The sequence below is a fragment of the Diorhabda sublineata genome, chromosome 3, assembly GCF_026230105.1.
Source record: "Diorhabda sublineata isolate icDioSubl1.1 chromosome 3, icDioSubl1.1, whole genome shotgun sequence".
Taxonomy (NCBI): Eukaryota; Metazoa; Arthropoda; class Insecta; order Coleoptera; family Chrysomelidae; genus Diorhabda; species Diorhabda sublineata.
The window spans coordinates 17,954,416-17,977,106 of NC_079476.1; the positions used below are offsets into that span (position 1 = coordinate 17,954,416).

General features: G+C 32.0%; 1 protein-coding gene across 1 annotated transcript; it reads right to left on the reverse strand.

Annotated features, from left to right (window-relative positions):
* Positions 1 to 7,203: 7,203 nt before the first annotated feature.
* On the reverse strand, positions 7,204 to 21,252 carry LOC130441532 (uncharacterized). The gene is made up of 5 exons (XM_056775255.1): positions 21,141 to 21,252; positions 13,392 to 13,572; positions 12,284 to 12,369; positions 10,389 to 10,536; positions 7,204 to 8,561 (listed from the first exon to the last, which is right to left on the reverse strand). The coding sequence occupies exons 2-5, from the start codon at positions 13,564 to 13,566 to the stop codon at positions 8,494 to 8,496; spliced, it is 477 nt and encodes a 158-aa protein (XP_056631233.1). The 5' UTR covers positions 13,567 to 13,572; positions 21,141 to 21,252; the 3' UTR covers positions 7,204 to 8,493.
* Positions 21,253 to 22,691: the final 1,439 nt, after the last annotated feature.

The following is a 22,691-nucleotide window of genomic DNA, read 5'->3' on the forward strand; positions in this document are numbered from 1 at the left end:
TTATTTGATAAGATGTATCTGCAGAGTTATAAGAGTTATTTCATGTCTATGCTTTCCATTAAGTCTTATTAATTGTCTTGTTGGTTAACATAGACTCAACTTTTGGAATGTCCCACAAAAAATCAAGCAAGGTAACATCAGATAATTAGCAGAATACCTACTATGAATCACCTGTCCATTTCGATAAAATGCTTAAGTACCATGAAGGTATAGTACTAACCCTTAGGGAAGTGAGACACAAGAACCACCCTAAAAAATAGCCTTTTTTGGGTATGTATTTGGGAAGCAGAACAATAAGATGTAGAGTCTTAAGCAAAATATTTTCTAGGTAAAGGTGCAGACTCACTGTAGAGCTAAAACATCTCCCCAAAACAATATACAACCTACAAGATCAGATGACATGACCTAAATGGCAATTCCTTCAAACTGTTTATGCAGATGGTGTCGAAAATTGATACTAAAATATGGTAGTTGCACCATCCAAGTTTTCCCTTCGGATGCAGAAATGCTGCAATTTGGTCCGGAAGCACTGCCATGCCTGTGCCCAACGTTACTTAGGTGTTAAATTCCCTTTCGCCAAAGAATAAAAGATCAATAAGAAAGATTCACACTCATTGAGAACGTTGCTTTATCTGAATATACTACATTGATGAGGATTTTCATCACAATGCCTCATGAAAATTTCAGATAATTTCAAATATCTCTCCCTGACTAATATATTGTAGAACAATTTCTGATGTGGTTACGTGAGGGTTGTCTTCTAATGAACATGACCCTGCATCGATTTGTATGAAAATTTATTGCAAAAATACAATAAAATTATATTTAAAAGTATATAAGTTTTATGGATAGAAAAATACTTTCAAGGTTCGAATAATGCTTTAATATGCTATTTATAATTTTTCAACTTACTTATGTTAAATTGACTCTTCATGTTTGTGTTCAACTCAAATATTTTGCATCCCAAATGTTCAACCCCTATATATCATCCCTTATTTAGAAAATAAATATTTATAAATGTATTCATTTTTTTGATAATTTATTTATTTTAAACGGACATCTCTTTATCTGTTTTGACTTGATTAATCTTTATTTTTAATTTTAAACCCCCATAAATCATCCCCTATTTTGGAAAAAATTGAGAAAACGTACCCTATAGAATTTCTTTATTTATTTATTCCAAATTGATTATTCAGGTAAAGGAGACTTGATAATGAAATTATTGATAGACTGAGATTGATTCTTACGTTAATTTCGATTAAATCATTGCTGTCGAGGATCATTCAAATTCCAATTTCCCTTTTTTCTTCTGAAATGCAAAGAAAATGTTCAACGTAGGCTTCTATACAATCATTCTTGAAAGATGATGCGTATAATCTACACTGAGCATAACAAAATTGTAACGGTATATTGTGAACATATAATTATAAAAATATGGAAGAAAGTTTAATAAACTAATAAGGAGTCTTCCAAAAATTTGTTTAGACAAATATTTCTGCGCGTTTATCGGTAAATCTTATTGCCGGATTTAATAATTGAAACAATTTGAATAATGTACAGAAAAACTTGAATAACTTCATTCTATGCCGAGCCTACTTACCTTGATTGAAAAAAAAATACATTTTGCAATCTTATTCAATATAAAATAATTGCTGAAACTATCAATCAATAATACAGGGAATAATCACGAAAACAAAGGAAACTTCTCTATAGTATGGAATAATATATAAAAAAATTTCATACGTGGATTTTATAGTTAACAGTTTAAAGTTCGAGCTCTTTTTTCATTGTTCCATCTACTGTTTATACTTAAGAAACTATTTATACTCATACTAAACCAACACTCACAATTACATTGTCTGACGGACGTTTTGAATCAAATTGTCGTCTTCAGTCACTGAAGATATACCTAATTATCGAAATGCGCGTCAGGCACGTAGTGGTATAAATAGTATATAGTATGAATGTTACCAACGGTTCCACGAATTCCAGCTTAGTTAATATACTGTCTGATTTAATAACCACAAATATAGATCGCAGTGGATTTGATAATCAGAATATGTAATCTTATATTAGTTTATCTCTAGATTTTTATAACCTAATTAACGTTCTCAATGGAGTTTTGTGTTAACATAAATTTCGATCCGTTGCTAGAAAAGTGACACAAGTCAAAATTGTGGAAAAGCGACATTACTATAAACTTGAGCAGTTGTCGCTAGGAGGTGCAATTGTCGTTTGTGCATTTTAGTGGTGAACCTTTTGCTTTCATAGAAAAGTGACTGATGTTATTTTAATCCCATGAGAGAACGTCGCATTTGTGAAAATTTAATCAAAAAACTTCCAACTTGGTTATATGTGAGTACACATAGAAGTTTATGTTATGTCTTTTATAAAACGCTACTTCTGGCATTGTGTCATTTTTCATTATAAATTCTATACATATTACCTTTTGATAATCTATGACCGGTCGTAACCTCCAATAAACAATCATTTAGACAACAAAACTTAGCTCTAATTTGTATACAAGTTTTTTATGATTTCAACTGTACTTTTGTAAATTATTATATTGGGACTACGATTTTTTTTAAATTATAATCTAGATCAGTTTTTATAATATCAATTCTATTCCCCGGGATAAATAAAAACACAGTTTTCACAAAATATAAAATTTGATGAATTAAACATTTAGAAATCATGTGTGATTTTCATGGATATATGAGGATATATTGAAAAATTCTTAGCTTACTATAAAACCAAACAAAATTTCAAATGTTAAAATATTTTATTACTCAACATCTTCTCTTGATTGGATACATTTATTACAGCGAACCTGCAACGTCTCTAGACCTTTCAAACAAAATGTTTCTTCTTGTTCTGCAAACCAGACCTCCACAGCTTTTATTACCTTTTATTACGACCTTTTAAACTTTTTTTCAGTTGAGGAAAGAGATAGTCGGACGGAGCCAAATATGGTGATTAAGGGTGGTGTTCTAGAAATTCAATCCCTAAATCACGAATTATTTGCATGGCAAGATGAGATATGTGTGCAGGGGCGTTCTTCTGCAAAAACAGAACACCTTTCGATAGCTTACCGTGTCTTTTCTCTTTAATTTTTCCGTAGAGTAGTCAGTAATGTCGAAGAGGAATCTCCAGTACTCTTATCCAAAAAATCCATCATGATTACTTCATGGCAATCTCAAAAAGCTGAAGCAAGAACTTTTCCAGCAGATTCTTGAACACGAAACTTCTTAGATCTTGGATCGTTTCTGGATCGTAGAAATGTACCCAAGTATCATCCATAGCAACAATTCGGCTTAAGAAGTCTACATCGTTGTTAAATCGAGTACAAACGAATGCGATGCTTCTACCCTTGCACGTTTTTGGTCAACATTAAACATTTGGGGATCCATTTTGCAGCAATTTTTTTCATGTTCAAATTGACGCGAATTATTTGATGAACGCGTTCATATGAAATATTTAGTGCTTCAGATATCCGTTTTAGCTCAATTCGACGGTCTGATAAAATCATGTTATGACCTGCTTTGATATATTCGGGATCTGACACATAAACTGGCCTTCCCGATCGGTCATCATCTTCAATGGAAAATCTACCTCTTTTGAAGCTTGCAGTCCAATTTTTAACGGTCGCATACGAAGGACATTGATCACCAAGGTTATTAAGCATATCTTCGTGAATCTGCTTACCTCTTAACCCTTTTAAATACAGGTACTTGATGATGGCACGATACTCTAATTTTCCGATTTGCACAGTTTCGGTGGACATCTTTTTTATTTTAGTTCATTGCGTAACTCTGGTCTACTTTTTTGACGTCAAACTTTACACTGACAATTCTAATAAGTTATTGTTCATTGCTATGGTAACGCAATATTTTGTGTATGCTTGGAACTGGTCTAGGATAACTAGATATCAATACATCCTCGTAACTAACTTGGGCATAATCCTCCAGCAGTAGTTCGTCATTATATGAGTATCTCACCTTCCACGATATCCATTTTCCATTATTTTTATGTCTTGATGAACATATTATCTTTGTTCTCCGGTTAGTTCTTCTAAATTGTATCGTAATAGATATAGATAGCGGCTGAGATCTAGTTTTATACTCTTATTACAACCCAAGTCTTCGAATCCAGCTAGCATAACCTCTTGTTAGTCTGTTCTGTATAACCGCTATAAAAGATTCACACACACACACAAGCCTATCCACATCGTTCATAAAAGTCTTAAAGTTTGTTTCCTTTTATTAATTAACGTACGTATCTGAGGTCCATCAAAGATATCTGCCTTAGTTTCTCAGTACTTATTTCTTGTTCCTTCTTGTTCTATATCCATATTTTTCTCTTGCTCTAAAATCTGACATTCTTTTTACGTGACCTAGTAACTCTTCTCTTTTGAATCTTATTATTCCTCTCAGTTATTATCTCATTATTTGTTCTTCTTAGCTATAATTCTTTACCCTCTTCACCCCCTACTATCCACCTGAGTATTTGTTTTACATATATCTAGATTTTCTTCATCTGCTTTGTTAAGAATCCAGGCTTCGTCTACGTAGCTCACTGTCTTATTATTGTTTTGTACAGATGTAAATGAAATAGAACCAGTACTGTAACGCGACCCAAACCAGCGGGATAAAATTTTCTGTGTTAGTGTGAAGCCTCATTTGCCCATTTAGAAGGTACTTTTCTCAACATAACAGATGTGAATGTGGGTTTTCTATAGATTTCCAGTGAGCTGTTCTACATTTTAACGGAATATATAAGAGATGTAAGATCTCAAACAAAATATTTTCTAGGTAAAGATGCAGAATGATTGTTTATCTAGAAACTGTCAAAAATTTATATTAAAATATGATAGTGCACCATCTTGCCAGAAGTTAATACTGAGATCCAAGTTTTTCATATTATTGAGATGCAGAAATTTGGTCCGGAAGACTGCCTTACATGTGGCCAGCATTACTGTTGAATTCCCGCTGAAGAAAAATATAAAGTAGATGTACACTCATTAAAAACGTCGCTCTATCTGAATATACATTGTTGAGGATTTAGTTGCGTGAGGGTTGTCTTCTAACGATTTGAATGCGAGTTTCTTATAGTTTTCCGCTAAACTATTCCACATTTGAACCGAGGTATACAAAAAAGATTTTTGAAAGATAGCCTTACGATGTTGAGGTACTCGAGGATGGTTGAGCTTATAGAATGAATTGTAGGTTGATCGTTTTTCATTATTTTATAAATAAAACAAAGTATGTGTCGCTCCATGCGATTCTTCATGTTTAGAATGGAATTTCTGTTTAAGAGATGAGTTATATGTTGTCGATAAAGTAAATTCAACGCATACAATTTTGCAATTTTATGTTCCGTCCAAGACATCCGCAGCATTCGCCTCTAGACGTACATTTCGAACGCATCAATTTTTTTCTCTGTGGCCGCATCCATGGTCCAACTTTCGCATCCGTACAGAAGAACAGGAAAGATTAGACAGCGATGCATTCTGATCCAGGATGAGGTTTTTCAGAAGTGTCCAAATGTTGTTCAGGGTTTTGGGTCGCATTGCTGGTTGACGAGCGTGCTGAGGTATCTTAGAGATGATACCTGTTCAATGATCTCTCCATGGAGTCTTAGGGTTGCGTTTCTTTGTATTTTTGAGAATACCAATAGTTTATTCTTGGACGTATTCATATAAAGGCCTAATTGCTCACTATTTTCTACAATAACGTCCATAAGGGATTGAAGCTCTGGTAGGCTACTGACCACTACCACGGTATCATGGTACAAATAATGTTCAAGTAAAATTATTCCTAATTACTAGTTCCTAACTTTCTCAATGTTGAACGATAGTGTCAATTGATTATTCAATATTTTTTAAATTACGCTTCTTATTTTTCTACACCTAAATAAAACAGGATGAACATGGAAAAAGTATTGTATGCAACACATGCAAAAAGTGTTTATTGCTCGCGACATGAATTTGTCTTACGAGACCGTTAGGCCGAGTTTGACAACACTTGTTGGAAAAATAACTATTCATTCGTTGGAAGTAGTATTTGCAAACGCGATGCTGTTCGAAAAATAGTTTTTTAGCAGTATTCAAAAATCCGTTATGTAACTTGTTTAATAAATGAAATTTTTTTTTCCGACGAAGCTCCTTTCATACGCTGTATCCCTCAATTTATTTGAGTATCTAATATTTTCAGGGATTCACGGTATAAAAGGTTTTTCTCCAACTATTTTGCTTTTAACGGAATATGTTTGTTGATAAGAATGTGATTATCAAAAACATCGACCTTCTTGTCTATATTATCATTGTAATAAATGTGGAACTTATCATCGCATTCATTTCTTCTAATTGTTTACTATCCATCGTCTTCCCTACTTCTAGATTTCCTCCCTCGTCACCGTCCTACTTGATAACCACCCCAAGTGAGCTTTTACTTTAATCAGTTGTATTGAAAAACCTATTTGACGTACTACCATTCTAATATTATATTGAACAGCGTATTGGATATCGGATTTTCCTGTTTCAATCCTCTGTTGGTCTGGAAACGTTTCGATATTTTTGGGTTTGCTTTTATCTTCGTTTTTGTATGTTTGAAATGTCATCTTAGTAAGATTTATCAACTTATTTAGATTTCTAATGAAAATTTAGAGATAAGTTATGTCGCAGATGGTTTTCGCATAAAGCACGTCTAATTGGATATTTGAGGGATGAAAACGTCATCACCTGATAATTTTTTCTTGTTCTCCACTATCAACAAGAGATGCTGGAACAGCGATTTTCATAACCTCAAGAAGCTGTTGAAGTCTTTCAAAACCATGTTTCTACGATTTGGGCTTCAGAGAAGGGAAAATCTATCCAGAATTCATTTGAGTGTATGTAAAGATGAATATACTTTAAGAGTATATTTAAGACTTTGTTTCGAACGTCTTCGATTCAGTTTCACTTTTAATAAGAGCTTAAAACGTAACCCTCATAATGTAAGGATATCTGTTGAAATAGACAACTGTCTATATTGTTGTATATTTTTGTTATAACTTTTGAAAAGACAGAGTTTTGAGGATTTTGAATTTTCTTCCAAATTTTATTATTTTTACCTGACTTTTCTTAAGTTCTCAAGAAGGGAATTTGTAAAAGGAAATCGTTATATCTACGCTATTTATTTATTATAAATAAAAAAAAACGTTCAAGATTTATTTTCAATTCAATTCTGATCTCACCAACATTCAAAAATGATTAGATTAGTTAACAATACTCGGATCACGAAGCTCTCACAAATTCCATTTATTTTGTCGACCTCATGGGATGATTATGATCCTTGAATGGTATTATGTGAACTTTCAACAATTCAAATTAACGCAAATGAAGTATCAATTGAAAATATCTACCCCAAGGATGGGCTGAACTTCAACTCCGATAAAATGGTTAATTGGCATATTTTTAATCCAATTATACTCCACGAACCTACGATATCATACATTCAACCGGATCATGAATATAATGATGAACGGTTTAATACTTGCTGGAGTTTCCACTTTACAAATATTGACGTGGTCGTAAGTAAGGGATGATTGGAACGAGCTAAATTTTTTATACAAATAATAAGGATGATTTTTTTTATAAAATTTCACTTTATGTTATTTTTTTCCACAATGTGGGCATTTAATTAATTTAAAAATGTATTTAGTGAATGTGTCTCAGCCTAGAGTAGAGGTTTAACAAAGTGGATATCAAATTAATCAACTATAAGTGTTGCTGAGCCTATAGATGTCAGCACTTATCGATATAAGTTGGGAAATATATCAATATATCATTAGAATTAAAGCCAATATGAAAGTATTTAGGAGAACTTATTTTTCGCTAAAATCGTTATGAGAAACTGGAGGTTGTTGAAAAGATTGATGGTTGTTTAAATCCGTTATTCCCAAAGTGGTCCAGGTAGACCTCTAGAGATCTACTGGAGACGCGACGGGGGTCTATTTTGAGCGTGACACAAAATGGGGGTCCACAATCGTATGTGGGAGTCTATACAAAATTCATTTGGTTCCGATAGTGAAGAACTAAAATGTTGACTTCTCCTATCAGCGACTGTTACTTGTAAACTTGCATATTATATATCCAGTACAACCCGAGAAGACTTGCTGTTGCCGCTCCGGCCGCAGTCCCTTCGACAACGCTTGTTCAGACGTGCAAATTTATATGACTCATTGTGTCTGTGCTTGAAATTTTGCAGGAATATGTGGGGATCCATCGGATCCGAATTTTGAAAGTGATCTATGAAACAAAATAGGCTTAGGAGCCAATGGTTCACATTTTTCCCGCATTTTATTAATCTTCTGTTTTAAATATCTATAATGAATCCACCACAACATTTATATTTTTGTTGAAAAATATTTATATCGATACATACAAGCTATAGTATTAGTGGAAATATTTTATTCATTCAAGTAGAAAATCCATATTATTATAAATATAATTGATCAGAAGTTCAAGCTCTTCAAATGCTTGTAGAAGCTCCATACACAGAGAAATTTGAATGATGCGATAACTGAAAAGAAAACAAACATATTAATGGAATGATGAAAGTGATGATATATTTTTTAATTTCTCCACTAATATTTGAGTTTAATGAAAAACCCTAGATTATTATCAGTAGATTATCATTTTTCCGGAGAATCAAGCAGCCATCAAAGCTCTGAACTTCAATATTATAAAATCCAAACTGGTTTGGGATGCCAAGGTAAGTCAAATGACGCAGTTTAAAAAAGTTCCCCCCACTTGGAGTGGGGGGAACTCAATGGAGAGTTAGTAAGGATTGTCGAGCCTCTCCAACTGAATCTTCCTGGCACCACCAAACACAAACACAACCCCGAATAAATGGCGTCATCACTATTTACCTATAACGTTCCTGGGTAACGGCAACAGGTTTTTTGATACTAACGTTCGACCTTCACTGTTTATGACACTATGCATCACAAAAACGATAAAATTTCTCAGCAATAAAATGCGTAACTGTATTATGCCTTTTTGAAATAAACACTATTTTTCTAACATATTCATTTGAATTTGGATAAAATGGGCTCCTGTGTAAAAATTCAATTTCTTACAGATGCTCTACATTTTTCACTATAGCAAGTAACGTTATCCCTCACAAGTACACCTGATCAATGAAATCGAGAAACAACCCTTTAAATGTGCGAAATAACAAAGTCACTACTTTGGTCTTACATAGGAAGCAAATTCAAATAATTTGAAACCGAATACAATAGCACCAATTAGGATTTATTCCGAAATTAAAATTTCTCAGCTCCTAGTCATTTCCAATCCCTGAAAGATTATGGAAAATGTAGAGATTCAAAGGAGATTTAAGACAAAATTCTGAAAAATTGTGAAGTATGAATTGTGATTTGTATTTATGATGGAACAACCCAAAAAAATTTAGGGATAGCATCATCGTTGAAAGCACAATCAGCTCCAATTTTTTGCAGAGTTACTGTAGCGACTAAGAAGTGTTTAAAAGTGCTACAAAGTGAAACAGCAAGTGTAAAAGTGCAGTGAAATAGATGTCGAAAATGCGGATATATGATCAGAGAAAAGATTAAATGTCTGGCGTTCAGGAAAACATGTGCACGATGCACATGTGCACGGTGCAAAAGCATCATTTCGCGAAAACGAGTTCAAATAAGCTTAATGATGAAACGAAGAAGAAGGAATATAAATTTAGGGAAAAAATCAGGAGGTAATGAAGAATGGCAAGAATGAGTATTTTGTGAAGACTGCTTGCAGATTAGTTGAAAAAGAGGTAATTATGAACCAATGTATCAATACTACAAGAAATCGTGTCAGACAAAGAATTCTATTGTAGTTACAGGAACCGTGCTTCCGAAGTCTATACCAAGCTTATGTTTTGAATATTTCATAGTGAAGTCTATTTTTTTATAGAGAAAATTCCCAAATATTCTTCATTTAGATTTTAAAAAAGTAGTTAGACATTATAAATAAGATAATATAGAATTGAGATCATTTGCTATGTTTTATGGATAAAGGAGATTTTTCAGGGCATTAATTGTAGCATCCAAGGGTTGTAAGTTAACTTACAATCCGTGGCCAAGGAGAATCGATTCCTCTCTTACAATTGTTATTTGTGTCCTGTACAACAGCGTCAAAACGTGTTATTTACAATATAGTGACAAAATGGTATTTAGACTTATACACAATATGGAGAAAAATGGAATAGCATAACTATTAAAATAGAAGTGGATTCACTTTTTACGAGTTGTACAGTTGTTATTTCAAAGAATAGTCTTTTCTATAAAAAGTTAATAGTTCATATCGTATTCAATTAACAATCTACACTAGAAAGTTGAGTACTTACATGTAGCGAAAAATCCTAACGTTAAATGTCCAATTATAAATAATGCACTCCTCGTATGATGAATTATTGCCATCAATGTGAGCAGTATATATGCTAATAACACTACAGGATTCGATATCAACCAAGGCAACAGGAGCTTAGGACGATTCTATAAATAAAAAAAATATTTTAAATGATTTTAATTGTGATTACTGGTTTAATATCATGAATACATATATAGTTAAATGCTTAAAGATATTTAAGAGAATGGTTTGAAAAACCGCTAAAATTATTGAATCTGGAATTTATTACAAAATATTTTATAAATTTATACGTAGTATTTATAAAACTTGAATATATTGGTAAATCGAACAACGTTAACCTTGTGAACCAATTATTTCATTACGATGACTGAAATATCATTTATTATGAAATCGAATCACATTTTCTATTGAATTGGCGTGAAATTATTGCAGTACTTTCGAACTATCAGAAAACTATATTTTATATGAATATTATGATTTCAACTCAACTCTTTCGCAACCAATGAGTGACAAAACTAATATCAAAGATAATACTTTGCTATTTCGATAAAAAATACTTATTTTCTCAGAAAATATAGTGTTAATAGGCACGTTTTAATACTGACATCGCATGGAAACTAAATCTAAACCAGGTTTATATAACTTTGTATTCGAGAACCCAGGATCCTAGATAATAGAGTAAAAAGCATTTCTGGTATCTCTGGTTGTTAACTTATCACCAAGACGAAGCTCTGTCATCAAGAAGAAATGCGCGTGGCAATAAACAAGCTAATCACCTAACGAAAAAGGCAAAATTAATCTTTTATCAAATATTTCTCATAGAATCATCAAAACATGATCACAAAAAAGTGAAAATACTAGAGAGAATGAATCAGAAGCATGGAATAAGACCCGAGATTTGAAACAGTCGAAAAGTCTTCACCTTATTCTACCAACTGATTCCCAAAGTGTCTTCCATGAAACAAAACTAATCTTGGAAGAGTCACTGGTATGCTCAATGTACATTGTCCAAAGGAAACCGCCGAACACTTCTGTGAGTGAGCGACTATCCATAGACAAACGACTGCGGTACTCACATTCAAGTTTTTCAAAGCCACATGTCACTTTGCAGTTCCCACTTGGTCTCATCTGATCTAATCTTAATATACGACTAGGAAAAATTTTATGTTAGAGCGATTATTTCAAGCGACTACAGTACCCTGAATTTGGAATATTTACACCAATATTATTTAAACATATATAGAAAGTGGTCACAAAAAGATTAATCCGATTGTATCATCTTATTTTTCTTCTCTAGAACTCTTTATGCCATTTCGAGCAAGGGTGGGATTTTAGTTTTCACTGCTACTACATTATTCTTCTATATTGTTTTCCATGTTCTCTCCCTCTCCTGCGCACTACTTATTGTAGCTAAGTTTCCCTGGGTCCGCATTTTCTGATATTTTTTTGCTTCTGTCACTTTTCTTATTGGGTTTTTTCTCCCTTAGGCTCCTCTATTCATTATTCATCCTCGTTTGGGAGCGGACCTATTTCAATGTGATTTTTTGACCATTATAATATACTCTGGCCACACCAAACCCGTAAATAAATATATAAGTAATATATAAATAAATAAATAGTTTTCTTAGAAGCATGTAGTAGCCGTGTAAAAACTAATTTTTTTTATGTTAAGTTAAGTTAGGTTAAGTGAGGTTATGCTAGGCTCACTCTAGTTGACATTACGAACTATCTGAGTTATTTCAAGCAATTTAATGATCACTCTACATTTTTGTATATTAATTTTGTCTTGGTATATATTGAGTTTAAGGAAACACTAATTTCTCAAATTTAATGACTCAGTATTTAGTGTCTAAAAAAAATCTATTTACTCACCGTTTCAGCTCCGAAAATCAGTAGAATTGAAAATACGCACTCAAGCGCACTGACTAAAGCAATAATCGATAAAGCAATCCTCAACGCTGTAAAAAAAGATAATCTTTAATGACTTGTTAACAGGATTGGAAAGATTTCAGAATTTTCTAGCATTTGTATATGGTTTTATGGTAATCGATGGCAGCCACAATACATAAGCTCTTTCGACTATAGGCTCTTATGTTGCCTTCATCTAACAGCTGCACAATATTTTATTTGCAGACAGAGAAAACATCGTATGAGATGTACAGTTATAACAGCAAAAACAGTTTTCGTTTTCCTGACAATTTCTCATAGAACATAATCTATTCTTATCCAAACTAGATATTTAGTTCGCAGAATAATTTCTCCATATTTTGGGTAATATGTCAGTCATCCTTGTGTAAAGAGTATTGGAATGAGTATCAGTTTCATCCTCAACAAGTTTTTGTTGGCCTGTTTTTTCACCTAGTCCTCTAACCATTCGTTGCAGTAAACTTTCAAGTTTAAACTACTTCGCAAATTGTAATTTTCATAAACTATGGCTTTAGACGAGAGAGCTTGCAGCTTGGAACCACCGAAGAAGCTTTTTATAAACCTCTATTACAACTGTTTTGCAAGAAATAGTATTTTTTGCTTCAACAATTCACATAAAGACCGTTGAGCATTGATCTTCACGGCATTTTCTGTTCGAGAGGTTGTGTATAAAAAATCAAAGTTAAATATCAAGTTTTCCAGTTTGCCATTCCAAATAAAAAGAGCAAAAAGAAGAAGAAAGTTTTATACGCTGATAACTCAAACCATTCAAGATCTTTCTCTAACATTTTTTTCTTAGATATACGGAGGATCGTTTCTTAAATCGCGTCAGTAGCAGTTACAACCACCAGTATTATATAATATAAATTTCTCAACTAGAAAAGTTGATTCATAAGTTTTAAAATGATTGAAGGCCAAACTTTTGTTTCCACTTATTTTTTAGTATTCTTAACACGCTTTAAATAACGTTCTTTTACATTGAAAAGTAAGTTTAGATATCAAAACCTAATCTTTTTGTTATCATTAGTTCTTTATATTAAGAATTGATACTTACCAGTTAAACTTGGACCGACAGATATATCTGATATGTCAATTAATTCGTTAGGGTGTTCAGCATAGGCTGCGGCTAATACAAGAAACATAAAACTAAATATACTTTGAACAACCCCAATTATGATTGTCCCGTGTTTCAAACTGAAGCCGCAGCAGTTGATCATTTCGACTCCCATTTATCACTTAAAATAAAAAATCAAATGTTAATAGATTATAATACCTTTAAACCACATCCGATTTTTAGAAATAGAAGTGTTTTGGAGACCAGTTACGCACGAATACTTTACACAATTTTTTTTCATTGGTAGAATTCCAAATCGTATAATTACCCATATAAAAATAACAAAAAAGGTGAAGAAGAACTGAAAATGGAATGATTGAGATCCTCACGTTATAATTTTATACCTTCCGTTGTCAAGGCAAGTCAAATAACATCAATTTATTGTTTCCACTATTGTCATCGCAGTTGTTTTTGGGTGTGCTATTTCATAAATACGCACAACACACACCAAATTAAAAAATGAGAAATAATGTTTAGTCCCCGTATAAAATTCGGTAAACATCTAACAAACCGTCAGTCCACGTGGACTCATCATCTCTACTGTTAACCAACGAAAACATCGAATCGTAAACTATGGCGTTCTTTAGACCATGGGCGAATGAAATGAATGAAATTGCACAGTGTAGTGAGAATAAAGCCAAGTATGAATTTAATAATCTAGATATACAAACACAGCAAGTTATTTTAAATATATTCGAATGTATAAAAAAGGAAAATATTCAGCAATCTGATACTACACTACTAACAAAGCTCAAATTTTAGTATTTATATCGAAAAAATATTCCTATTCCTGTCAGTGATCGTAAAAAAGACCAAACAAACAAAGAATTGCTCACTTTTGTTAAAGGTCTGAAGTTAGAGAAAATTTACTATAATGGCAAGCTGTGCAAAGAACAGGGTCATACTCTTCTCGGACTACCTCCTTATTATTGCATATTTAACCCTATAGTTATTATGGACAAACGTGAAAGCTTAATTACGAGAATTTAAGCAATCTCCAGAACTGAGTGAAAAATTGCAGAGCTCGTAAAGAAGTTCTAGCAGCAGACCTCCAAGAGCTTTGGAAAAACTTTGTTGAACATGTTATCAAAGAAGCCATCATAATTCAATTTAGTGATGACTCTATTCTGATTACCATGATTATTTATAAAGATACTTTGGCATTGAAATGTTTTTTCTTTTGTTTTATTTGCCAAGAATTTCTTTTCCTCAATAGTTTATGCTTTCAAAGTTCGTGTTCCAGAATAAAAACGAATGGGGTACAAAAAAAGCTCAGTTCACTTCTGGTACCCTGTTTAAACCAAACTCCCTTACAAGTAGGTAAATTTCACTCGTCTATTTACTTTCTATAACTCAATTTAACGGCGTATAATATTGAATTTTTTCAAGTACGACTACAATTAAGTGCATCTGTCTAAATAACGACGTTTAATGCCGTTAAATTTATAATGGTTTGATTACCTTTAAATGAATATTTTCTCGCATAAGATATACATATTTTTAAAAGTATTTATGAAAATAAAAAATTTATAGAATGAAGTATCTACACCTATGGCAGATCAAACAAAATTGTCGGCAAGGGTTTTCATATAAGTTTTTATAATCTGCAATTGATATTTCAAGAATTATACAAGGTCGACGTTTTACTATTGACGATATTGATAGGGATTAGTTATATATATTTGGTGTGGCAATATTTAGCATTGTGTCCTCAAAATGTGAGTACAGAGTGATGTTTTTTACGGTGCAAAAAGGAAAAGTCCACAAATCAAGTTATGTCTTTTGTACACAAGACATGCCTTTTGACGTACGTCTGCTACTATGTATTATGGCAAACAGTAGTAGGAAGATCAATCAAAACCAACGACAAGTGGGATGGAAATCGACAACTGTAGCAACTGGTTAAGTTGAAGATAGTATCAGTAATAAGAAAAACTTTTTACACATGATTGGTGATGCCATTAGTGCTGCTTCACTGACTTCTGAAAATGTTAATAATATTAGTTTGAATCGCATTTCCTCTTCCTGATTCAAAAACCCGGAAGTATGAATATTTTAAACAATACAAACTATACCTTTCACATTCATTTGAAAAATTGAGATTAGAGTGTTGAATGTTGGAATAAGGTTTTTAAAGTATTTTTGTCTTATTCAACATTCCAAGGTACTCTTGACAGATAAGTAATTAAAAATTGGCGTTTAGATTTCTCGTTATTTGTGTTTGTGATGACACCATGAAACACGCGTGTGTGGAGTGGCATACAAACACGCCGATTCGTACTTAAAATGAACAAAATAGGGTAACAATAAATAATATTTATATCAAATTATTATCATTTGTCAACCTATATCAAATATGAGAGCGTTGCTACTTAAGTGAATAGTGAAATTAATCGCAGAAGACTAATCATTCTCCAACACGACAATTCGAGCTCTCACACATAATCTCAAACAAAAACGTTTTTGAACAGTCAAAACATCGAATTGATGGGCCGTCCTCCGTACAGTTCTTACTTGGTACCCAATTATTTCTTCTTATTCCTGCAGATCAAACAAACATTGCGAGGTCGACGTTTTTCTACACCTAAAGAAGCGGATCTTGAAGGAGAATATTTTTAAACACAATATAACAATATACAATTATTTATATACTTCCTTTTATTTTTCTACCTCTTAAGTAGCACGTATTTATCGTTAAGCTGAGAACAAGATATAAGCGAACTGCTTTGTGTGAAAAAAATGAATATGCTGAATAGAATTTTTCGAAGGTTGATTGTTCTCCTACCATTGTTAAAATTTGGTTCAGAGTTCACAATCATGAATATATTACGAAGGAAGAGAAAAGAATATAATTAACTGTAAATCAATGTATCAAATTGTTATTTTAATTACTGATAATGTTATCAAGAAAATGTTATTTTTCATGGAGGATTCACTTTGGAAATATTCAATAACCTTTCTTCTTTTTTGTATAAAAAGTTTTTTTGTCAGTAAAATAATGAGATTTGAACAATGGTTTCAACTAAATATGAAATATAATTTTGAGAATTATTATACTTTTTTTAAAGAATCAAAGCATAACGGCGATCTCTGGGAATTATTATTCACTTCCAGATATGTGTACTAACTGGAACATGGTATATCAAAATATAAAAAGGTGGTACAGTCTTTGAGATAAGCTCTATTATTCGAAATAGAACTAGTATTTTAAAGAACAGTTGTCCAAAAATAATTCATCTTTTGTAAATCAAAAAGCATATGAGATAAATACTTGAGTGAATATTGCTTTATAATGAGTACGTAATATCACTGGTAGACAAAAAAATTTGTTTGTATTAACACAAGAATGTATAACATATTGTGATAATATGGACCAATACAAATATTATTCATTGGCAAAATATTTTATATTTATTAAAAAAATAATTGAATAAATATATATTGACATTATTTATAGTTCATATCTAATAAACATGCCTCACATCTATAAACAAAAAATTTGAAAAAAAATCACTTGTAATATCAATTAGCTCCACTTTTTTCTTTTATAATGGGTTGCACTTTCTCTTTTTCAAAACCAACAATAATCGCCCATCATGGCTGAATCACATCGTCCTTGATACCAAATTCCTCCCAAATTTTCCGGAAAAAATGTCAGACGGGTATGGGGAAAAGGATTTTTAATAATTCGATCACCAAAGTATTTGTAGACTTCATCAATTAACTGTTGGTAGTTTGGACCCATTTTGTTGCCCAAAAATCCCCTCACTACACTAACAAACGCCTTCCATTCTCTAAGTTCCTGTCTGGTGAATTTTTTGCAAAATTTTTATCGTCCAGCAATTTTCTTATTTGTGGCCCAATGGAAATAACTTCCTTCAATTTGGCAGCACTCAACTGGGGAAACACTTCTCTAAGGTATTTGAAGCCAGTTTAGTTTATCCATAGCCTTTACAAAGTTTTTCATCAATGCAAGTTAAATGTGAAGAGTGGTCAGAAGGACATTTTTGGGATCTACAAGAGGTATAAACACAACATTTTGAGATCCCGGTTGAAACTCACTTCTTGCTTACCATTTTTTCTACATAGTGTTGATCTACTGCCCGACTGTCCCATAGACAAAGAAAAAGCATTGTTTCGTAAACCCTTCCTAAAGTCCCATCAAAATTCCAATCACCTACAGGTCCCCATATATCTGTCACTTATACTTGTTGCAGTTTTCACAATTTTCTTCAAAACGATGAGTTTTATCATAAAAATACTTTTTTTCCTATAAGCCACTGTTTTTGAGATATAATGATTCAAAAAGTTGTCGTATTTAATGGTTTCACCAATATATTTTCAGCAGTAAACTTATCTTAAATATTGAAATGAAGCGAGAGTTGTGAGTATTTGTGAAAGAAATTTCTGTTGACTGGTTGGAACTGTCATGAGCTCATCAAATAAATCATCAATTGACAAAGATGTTGCTAAAGGTCGACGATATCATTCTGCAACTTTGGTATTTCTCGTACAATAGCCATTAAATACAACGGTAAATCTGAAGCATTATAACTTTTACAACTTTTTAATTCGTTATATCTGAGAAACGGTGGCTCGTAGAAAAAAAGTATCGATACATTTGTTGTTGATAATTTTATGATCTATAATTTTTGTTGAAGGTATTTTCATAATAAAACTCACCGTTTTGCTGATAATCGCACAAAACTCATTTCTTTGATCTTTGACCTTGAATAACATTGAAATTATATTTTCAATTGTATTTCAAAAAATTTCACTCATTTTCAGCTTGATGGGAATTTATGTAGCTTCACTCTTATTTTTTGGTTTAATTTGACCGGACTAATACCTAACTTATATTTACTTTATACGACATTCTCCATTCTCTTTCTAAATCTGTTGATTGGTTCATAATCCAGCATACGGCAATAAAATGAGCAGAATGTGATGTCATTTCAATATTTGCACTAATATTAATTAATTTAGTGATAGTGTCATTAGAGTCTCTTTACCGAATAGTGAAGTGAGAAAATTACTAAGAATAAAATAATAATGCCTCGCAATAGGTCCTACACGTTGTCTGAGGGTTATTTAGAGGTAGAGAATAAAACTTACACAAAGCTATATTATTTCTTCTTCTTCTTCTTAAAGTGTTATCTTCGGACGACTATCCTGACTCTTTCCCTCTATCTTTTTCTGCATAATCAATCTCTGGAATTCGTATAGTTGTCCTCTCAATACATGACCGAAGTACTCGAATTTGCAAGCTTTTATGGTAGTCCATAATTTTCTCTGGCTATTATGCATAAAACTTCTTCATTTGCGATTCTATATGTGTAAGATATTCGTAGTATTCTTCCCAATATCCACATTTCAAACGCTTCGAGTTTTTTCATTATTACTTCGTTCAAAGGCTCTTTTTCAATTCGTTATTCAAGTTTTTACATCGAAAGAAGTTTTTCATATCATAAAATGCACTACCAGCAATTTCAATTCTTAGTTTTATCTCTTCAGTGCTGTCATTTCTCGAATTAATCCAAGTCCTTACATCTTTGTATTTCTGTACTTTTTCAATACGTCTTTCACTGTAAAGTAATTCTGAATAATGTTTCAAGTAACAATTTTTGTTGCTTATCATATTATTTTCTTATTTTTTTTACTTGTTTAGTACTATTCCGTTTTCAGGAAATTAAAAATTGACGTCGATGAAACTCATAAAAATTTTCAATTATATGAATATCTGAATTTGCTTACATTCAATTTGAGGTCTTTTTTTTTGGAATTATCTCAGATAGGTTTCACAGGAAAATAGGAATTGTTGCTAAATTTTGGTGAAAGAATGATCTTTAACGTTCCATAATCAATAATATTCATTGTACAGATGCCATGATCCACATGATTGAATATTACCCACATTATTTACCTAACGTGTACCTCATACAGCTTTTAAACTGGTAATGCTCTCAAATGATAAATAAGAACTGGTGAAACAGAGTTTTTTACTGATATAATATAATTACTAAGTAGTGGCTTAAAAGAATAACAAAATGGTTTTATAGTTGTATATAAGATAAAAAGCGAGTTCTCTTGTGGTGCTTCAGTAGCTCTATATAATGGTTCTTTTATGAATGTTTTGACCACCTGAATAAAACGGTCGAATAAAATAGTCCAATTCAGATATAAGGATGGTCCCAGAACTACCTGGCTTGACCTAGATATGACGATGGTTGCTTGGAAAATACTACTAAATTAGAAAGTAAACAATCTATGCAGTATATGTTTCAAGTTTGGAAACTTTATGTTGTTTAGTTTTTGTTTGGCAGCCATCAATAGTGAACGTTTCCAGTGAATTTGTAAACATGGAAAAAATTTATCATCGTTATTTAATAAAATATATTAATTTCAAAGGCTTTAGCCCAATCAATATAAAAGCTGAACTAAATTATATTCTGAATGATACTATTCCTTCGTTATCAACGGTAAAATATTGGGTAGCAGAGTTTAAACGAGCCCGTACGACATGCGAAGACCAGTACCCAAATGAGGTGAAGCTCCAGAAATGTTGAAGAAAATTCGAAAAACGGTACTGGACGATCGTCGATTGTGTGCGAGCTAATAGACATAATAGGCATTTCAAAAAGTGCGTACATCGCATATTAACTGGAAATTGTTACATGAAAAAGCTATGTGCGTTTGCTCACAATGGAACAAAAACAGAGTCGTAAAGATGTTTGTGAGTATAGCAATATGAGTTCATCACTTCTCACTTGGAACAAAAAAAGAATCAAAACAATAGACTGAAAAGGGAGAACCAGCTATAGAGAAGGTAAAGACCGTTCCATCTACAGTCAAGGTCATGGCGTCGGTTTTTTGGGATGTGTGTGGGATAATTTTCATTGACTATTTTGAAAAAGGAAAAACTATCAACGGCTAGTACTATGCTAACTTTTTTCAATACTTGAAAGAAGAAATTAAGCAAAAACGTTTGCGTTTGGCTAAGAATAAAGTGTTGTTTCATCAAGACAATGCACAAACTCATACATCCGTTATTGCAATGACCAAAATTATTGAATTAAAGTTTAAATGTTGATGGGTATCGAACTTATTAAACATCGCTGGGAAAAGTGTATGGAACTAAAAGGAGATTACGTTGTGAAATAAATATAAATAACCATCCTCGTTAATAAGACCTATTTAAATAATGTATAAATGTTTTATACTCTAATTATTTTGAGCAGCATTTAACTTTCGAAAATTATGATATGTAAACGGTTATTTCTCATTAATAAAACTATTTTTGCTACTTTTGAATGCATTGAGTTGGTCTAATATCACAAAAATAATTGACGTTAGTTGAGGGTTGATTTTGCTAACAATTCTTTTGTTTATATTATGGTCATAATTATTTGATAATAAAAAATATTATATCCACAATAATGTGCAAAAACTGATTACTTTGTATAAGACATCACTTGAAACTAGATAATGAAGTGTGATATTTTGAGTTTAACTTGGCATACTGATTTATATCTAATACAAATTAAAAGAACAATTTTTGGTTACATCATCGTCAGTACTACCTACATTGAACCTCAACCCAATTCTAAGCATTATTATTTACCATCAGCAAAATATTAGAACAACTAAATTATATTAATAATAAATAAAAAAGTACATTTATATACTTACATCTCACTATACACGATATCAAGAGAAATTAACAGTAATTAGATAATTCGACTTCAACCAACAGATGTTAACAATTGATTTAAATTTAACAACACTAAATTTTCTATTGTGCTGACATCAATACTGAAAAATTCAATGTTGAAATAAACTCAAACATGCGCGTTGTATTTCAGGTTTCTCTTCGTTGAGTTCCTCACTTTCGACTCCGGTAGTAGTCATTCGTTTTGCTTCAAGATCATCATTAGTTGAAATGTAGAGGTCAATAACATTTATTATGATTTATTGTATTCAAAATACGAAATAACAACAGTTGAATATGGTTTATGAAATCCGAATTAAAAACATTAATTAGTTTCCAATAATGTGGGTAATTGAAATAATTTTACCATTTTATTTAATAAATATTGTATAGTTACTGTAAGAATATCTTCTGGTACAACCAAAACAATACTTTTATCAATTATTTTACTATAGACAAACATATGAAGCAGTCACTAACCAAAGACGAATATTGGACAAAAACGTTGCAATATAGCGTTGGCAACGGTTGCCATCCACAATAACATTATGATTGTTTGAATATTAAAGTGCATTCTGAGGTTTAGTTTTATTACAAATTCTCCTATTTTAATATCAAAATAGATTTACTTTGAAGAGATTTACTCAAACTTTTATACTTCTATTTAAATTTGAGAAAACTCAATATCTAAAATATATAAAAATATATAAAATATCTAAAACAGCGTCCTCTAGCATACATGTGCTTAAGATTTGTATATTCTGTATTTTTGCACAGAAGCTCTTCCATACAACATCAAGTTTATAAAAATCGGCCAAGTAGAATCGGACATTTTTTCAAGGTTTCTACTCTACCCCGCTTTTTATTTGGAGATATTCAGATTGTTTGACAAAAGGTGATGACACATTTTTCACGATTTTGCCACAACTACTGGCAACATTGTATTGAAATTTCATACGATTATGTCTTGAAAGCTGATACATCCAATGAATTGGTTTTTATGTCACGACTCTCATAGAGGGCACTAGTTACACGGTTCGTACCAAGTAGTATTGAACATAACTTTTTCAATATAAGATTTCTTAAGCAAAATTTCGAGTGAACATCATTTAATTTTACACCAAAATGAACTCAGCTATTGGGGTTCTTAGTATGAAACAAACAACAGTTCGAGTCCCAGAACCGCAATACATGATCATCATATTGTTGATTGTTTCATACTAAGGCCTCCAATAGCTCTGTGGCTCTACTTATTCAACTTAAAAAAACGAGATCCTATACTGATTAGACTGGATTTTTGTGAAACGTTACAAGAAACGATAGCCCTCAGTCCCATTTTTCTAAATGGGTCCGTTTTATCAATGGGGTTTCATTTACGCGACAAAAAAATTTTCAAATCAAGTAATGTTTACTAATTAATAATAATAATAATTAATAACTTCATCAATACTCTATACAATAATATTATACATAATATTTAAATCAAAATTTCCGAAAACGGTAAACAGTATCAAGTTTTATCAAGAAAACCT

Coding starts and splice junctions, on each gene's coding strand:
- LOC130441532 (XM_056775255.1), bottom strand. CDS start 13,566: ATGGGAGTCGAAATGATCAACTGCTGCGGCTTCAGTTTGAAACACGGG. Junction 10,537..12,283: donor TGATTTTCGGAGCTGAAACG/GTGAGTAAATAG, acceptor TTTTATTTATAG/AATCGTCCTAAGCTCCTGTT. Junction 8,562..10,388: donor GTTAGGATTTTTCGCTACAT/GTAAGTACTCAA, acceptor TTTTCTTTTCAG/TTATCGCATCATTCAAATTT.